This window comes from Impatiens glandulifera, chromosome 4, assembly GCF_907164915.1.
Source record: "Impatiens glandulifera chromosome 4, dImpGla2.1, whole genome shotgun sequence".
In the NCBI taxonomy this organism is placed as follows: domain Eukaryota; kingdom Viridiplantae; phylum Streptophyta; class Magnoliopsida; order Ericales; family Balsaminaceae; genus Impatiens; species Impatiens glandulifera.
This window is the reverse complement of record NC_061865.1, coordinates 53,508,920-53,515,148: the sequence shown is the minus strand read 5'-3', so window position 1 is coordinate 53,515,148 and position 6,229 is coordinate 53,508,920. Positions and strand designations below refer to the sequence as shown.

General features: G+C 27.4%; 1 protein-coding gene across 1 annotated transcript; it reads right to left on the bottom strand.

Annotated features, from left to right (window-relative positions):
• Positions 1 to 5,500: 5,500 nt before the first annotated feature.
• On the bottom strand, positions 5,501 to 5,983 carry LOC124935381. The gene has a single exon (XM_047475818.1). The coding sequence runs from the start codon at positions 5,981 to 5,983 to the stop codon at positions 5,501 to 5,503; it is 483 nt and encodes a 160-aa protein (XP_047331774.1).
• Positions 5,984 to 6,229: the final 246 nt, after the last annotated feature.

The following is a 6,229-nucleotide window of genomic DNA, read 5'->3' as shown; positions in this document are numbered from 1 at the left end:
GTTTTTGTTTTAAATTATACATAAAAACACACTCAAGATATAACAAATAGCATTTAATCAAACAAAATCAAGTATTTCAAAATACTACTATAATAATAATTTCAAACAAATTTCTTATTAAATTAATAAGTAAAAAATAAGTTAGCATATTTGTAAAAAAAAATGGACATTATAATATTAATTAATTCTTCATATATACATTGTAACGTTATTAATATATCAAATTTATATATTTGGAAATATATTTGTTGTATCGAATAAATTTTGGTTTTGATTTGGTCGCTATAAAAATTGGAATGTTTAAATTGATTTAAGTGTTCAACCACCACGAAACAAAAGTAAATAGGATTTGAAAAGTTTTTATGACTAACCACCATAATTGATTCATCCAACTCTATGGAAAGGTAAACAGTTTCAAAGTAAATATCGTTCCAATACAAAACCAAATCGTTTCAACCCTACTTTAAAACTTGTTTCTTGGTCAATGGCAAGAGATAGCCCAATCCAATTGAATGCATATTTCAAATAAGTCCATCTATTTAAGACATGCATATATTCATTCATTTTTTTTATTGATCACTCCACCCAGACAAGAAAAAGACTTCAACTAATATATTCTCGATAAGTAAAAAATTGGCTTATACCGCATTAACATTTAAACTGTAACGATTCAAATGGAAATATAGAATGAAACTATATGTGCATGAAGAATGTTTGATGTTCTAGAATTTACTTATTTATGTGTATAAACCCTATATCAAACAATCCCTAAGCATTTAACGCACATGTGAAAATTGATATAATAGAGAAACGCATATCTAGGTTTGGGTGTGGGGAGGTGGGGAAATGGAGAACCATCCGGTGGAAATTTATGCAGCACTTGCTCATCATGTTGACTTTTTAAAACACTCCAAAAACCTCTCAATTTGAGTCATTTGTATGCACTAAATTTATTTATTTTTATTAGTTACAAGTATAATATGTATGTCAAATTGAGGCTCCGGATTAGAATCCAATTGAGTTTTTGAATATCTTCTTTCAAACCTCACCATTTAAGACTAGCTACTTATTGTTGTAATTATACAAAAATGAGGTTTAAATGTCTTAAACACAATTAAACGTCACATAGGTAATAAATTAATAATATTTTAACTATGGATATTCAGAAAATTGGTAATCAAAACCCTAATTCGATTAATATGAAATGTATATATATTAATTAGCTTTATGATTAATTTGGTATTTAACAGACTATTTAAGGGTTTGTTTGATATGTTGTTATTCTTAAACACTGGAGTTTGATTGAAATTAAGTTTCAACGAAAAAAAACATTATTGAATTATTAGTATATATTTTAGAATATTATCTCATTTAAAACTCTTAAACCATTCATTTGACTCAAATATTTCAAACAAAACCATTGTTAACTTACCTTTTCATTGGTTTGCACTTAGCACCCATATGCCACAGGCTCACAGCCTTTCAAAGTCAATGTTCTAAAGAAAAGACAAAGAGAAATATAGAGAGAGAAAGAGTTTATGCATAAATTGGTGATCATGAATTTGAAAAAAAAAAACTATTATTTAAAAATAAGCAAATTCCATTGTAATTGTATATGGCTTCTAATTGGGATATCCATTAATTAACTTAACCCAAGAAGCAATTAGTAAACAATTCAATAATGAAATTTAACACACCTAGCCTCCATCGAATATTGATCATAATTATAAAAGATCTATGTATGTATGGTATTGATTAATTTATAATTATTCTAATGATGATCAGGCGTACGAACAGAGCCAATAACTGAATTATGATCCGGGGATGGACCTGACGGTGGAACATGAATCCATTTCGGCAATCTACTCAACAACAACCCTTCCCTCCATCCAACCGCCGCCGCCGCCGCCGCCGCCGCCACCCCTGTCCCACCAGACCCATTCTTCCCCATTGTTCTACCAACCCGACCCCCTAAGCTAGGGTTTACATGAAGAAGAAGAAGAATTATAATAACCGCCTGAACCAAGAACATGTTTGTGAGAGATTTGGGTTTGGGAAAAGTGAACATGTCTTCTTTAATTGTTGTTAATCAAAAAGACTGTTTTTTTTAGGGTCTGAATTCTCACATGGAATGTTGTCATATTTATACATGAATGTACATGTGTATGCATGGACAGGGAACTAGAAAAGGTTTAGGGTTTGATTGATTTACTTTATTCTGTTAGGTCATTATTAGGTCCAAATTACTTTTAACAATTTATTTCGCTTCATAATTAATTAATTGAATCAAACAGACTTATGACTTTTGGAGAGGGGATGCAAAGAGTTAGATAGAAGGGACGCAATTTTGAAGTTCAATGAATTAGGAGAAGACATAATTGAATTCATATGGGATGCTAATATTTTTCTTGGAAACTTGTGCCTGTTTGGTATTTCAATATGTGAATAGCTTAGATTAATTGAATTCAATAATTTATAATATAATTAATCTACGAAATAGTTCAAGTGAGAAGAGTTGTTGTCTAAAAGAGGTCTAATTCACGTGTTTAATTTGTGGTGACTATATATGGTCTAGTTTATTAAATTCAAAAAAATAATTTATTATTTAGTTCCCTTATAGATAATAAGGGGGTATTTAAAGAAACAATTAGAATTGAAGTGGAATTAGATTTAAACGAAATGTTATTAATTTTATTATTTTATTTTTTTTTGTTCAAATCAAATCCACTATCAAACAAATACACTTAAAACACAATTTGGTACTAACTATAAATTCTTAAGAGAGAGATTTTAATTGTAATAAATAGTTGTAACGTGTTTAAATGTGAATCAAATTAATTGTTTAAGTCTGTGAATAGTAGTAAAGTTAGTTTGTTTAAGTGTGAATATAAATAAATGTAAAGAAGTTTATGGTTTGAATTTATTTGAATAAAATATGGATTTAATAAAAACATATATACTTAGTTTGTATTGGTTCATAAATGATCGATAATTGATGTAACTATCTTTAATGGGTATAAATGATGAGATATTTAATTGATCACACTTTATAAACTTTAGTTGTTTATAAATGATCGATCATCCCATGTGATGAAATCATGAGTTGAGAAATAAAGACTAAAAGACTCCAAATTAAGTAATAACCATGAAAGAGATTGATAGCATATATATAGAATAATGTGTTTTGATGGGCAATAATAACCAATTTTTTAAGAAAGATAATTATTTTATATTTTTTCAATTAAATTAATTAACTTACAAATATAAATATGGTTACTCTTACTATATACTATTATTGTTGATAATTGTGGCTCAAGAATTTCCCAATTTTGCAAAGAATTAGTACATTTCAAGCTTGTATCTATTTTAGATAATTTAATATTGAGGGACATCAATTATAATATTGTGTTGTGTGACTTTATTATTAAGCTACAATGGACCACATGAACATAGTCTGGTAAAATATTATTTTTTTGGCTGGATTGCGATTCACTACAGGATTAGACGATGACATGTACATAAATAAGGGATGCGTTATGGCTGTGTAGTTTGTATAGTCGAGAGTCACTTATTCATTTGTTTTTAAATTATCACGACTTAACTAATATATAGAATTTGTTAAAATATAGTTTCACCTTAATTTATTGGGTAATATTAATTGGTATTATTGCCGGTTGTGAAGGAGTTCGGAGTGGGATGCCTAGGTTAGCATGAAATTTTAATAATGAAAGTCGACCTATCATGTGTACTTTTTAAGAATATTTTGATATCATAATTTAATATGAGTTTTTATTATATATATTAATACATTTATACCACATATTATGAGTATTCATTAAATAATTATTAATCAAATATTAAAATACATTATATATATATATATATGTATATATTTTAAATATTATATTTTTTTTATTATATATTAATACATTTTTACTAAACAACACAACTTATTTTTATAATATCAATTCGGTGAAATATTATTTAAACAATTCATCCCATTCCAAAGAGGGCATTTTTAGAGTTTTGATTTTCACCCATCTCTTTGTAAGAAAAAACTGTCTACAAGCTACATGATTTTACTATTCATAAATCATGGAGAAAAATAGAAATCTACAAATTAAGCTACATAATTTTACTATTTATAAATCAAAGCATGGAGCATTTATGATCAAACAACTTTTATAGTCAATTCAAAGCTAGGCTCATTTCTTGTCAAATAAGTTTAATAATTAATAAATAACCATGAGTATAGTCTATTAATTAGTTATTGAATCATAGTCATTTTGTTACTTTTCTATACAATAGTTATAAGCTATTTCAATAGTTTTATGGGGACCAATATTTGTAGGGCTAGCCCACTCAGAAAAAAATTAAAGTACAAATGTGGTATTAATAATTCATAATTTATCATAGTTTTTGGTCCGCTAGATCATGATTTTCCTACTCCCAGAGGGAAAGGTCCTTCTACACTATTTTTTATATAATTTAAAAAAAAAAACAACTTATATATATCCACCATCGTTTTATCCATAATTTTTTTGTAATTTTGTAAGTTCACCTCAATATTTTTCAAGTTCACCCCAACTTGATTCCTGGTTCCGTACCTGATAACTTATCATATGCTTTTACCAGATGTGATATCATAAAACCAAAGTTACAAAATTTCAGAAAATTTCTAATAACAATCCGCAAAACCTTAGACAACTCAAATGTGTTTATGAGTTGCCCATAAACTACCATCCAATGTATTAATTTTAATGAAGAAATAAAATTTTATTTTACATTTTACATTTTACATGGAAAAGATTTTTGTTAAAAAAGACTAATTTATAATAATAAAAAATTAAAGTGAGAAAAAACTAATTTGTAATTGCAAATAGGCTACTCTCTTAATTAACTGGTCAATATTATTGTTTATAATCGCATGAGATAGTTATATTGTATTTTATGAATTAATGTAACCTGATTCGATAAATTAAATAAACAAATAACTGAAATTGTATCTATATATAGCAAAAGTCAAATTTGTGCACTCTCTCGTGTAATCTCATACGTCATAAGATACTTATTAAAATTCATATATAAACATCTTAAACAATTATTAACAATTTCAAATAGAAAAACCAAATTAGATATGTATAATATTATAATTAATAATTAAGGAAATTAAGGTTTAGACTATTTTGTATATATTATTTATTTTAAGTTTGGTTTACTATAGCCTTAGGTTCACCAAATTAATTATGAGAAAAATTATTTTTAATTTGTTTTTATCCATAATTAATTAATTTTATTATTTATGAAAAAAATGATTTTTTTTTAATATACTTAAAAGTATATAAGTAAGTATTCTCAGTCATATTCATATATCTTCCTCTTAATAAATTAAATTTTCACTAAAAATTCACTTAAAATTCATAAAAACTAATAAAATAATAATAACTTTAAAATATTACTAATAATTCCCTTCTCTATGAACAAGAAACAAAAACAAACTCTACAATATTCCATTAACCCTAAAATTAGCCCTAGGTGATTTCGGCATCTCTGAAATTCTCTTTCCTTCATAATCATAATAAATCGCTCCAGAAAATTCCGGCGGCTGACATTTCTCTCCCATCAATATCGCTTTATGCCACAACCCTTCGCCGCCGTCCGTCGCCGCCGACATCCCTTTCTCCACGTCTTCTCCTCCTTTTATATCGCTTTTGCGGCGGTTGTTATGGTGGTGATATATTAACGGCAAAGCCTTATCACCTATGCTCGAAATCAACTGCTTCGGAAAACGCAGCGGCGATCGCGGTGGTATCATCAGCTCGTCGGCCGATGGATTGAACGGCGGCGGCAGGTTTTTTGATTTCCTTGCATGTTTGGCGCAGAGAGTTAGTAGTACTGAGATTGTTGCGAAGAAACCGATTGCTAAGGGAAATGAAACAAAATATTGTGATTTTTGCTGTAATAATTGAGATAGATAAACCATCTTAATGATATCAATGGAAGCTAGGGCTTAAATTCTTGAATATGTATATATATATATTATTTGTATATTTGACTTTTGATTTTTGGGTAGTGGTTGGATAGAGGATATATTAAATAAAGGGTTTGAATGAGTTTTTTTTTTCTTTTGGCGTTTTATAAACTTTTTTTTTTTCATAATCTATTTTTTATTTTATATATAATATAAAAATCTTTATTTATTATAAATATATAAAAAAATTAACAATTT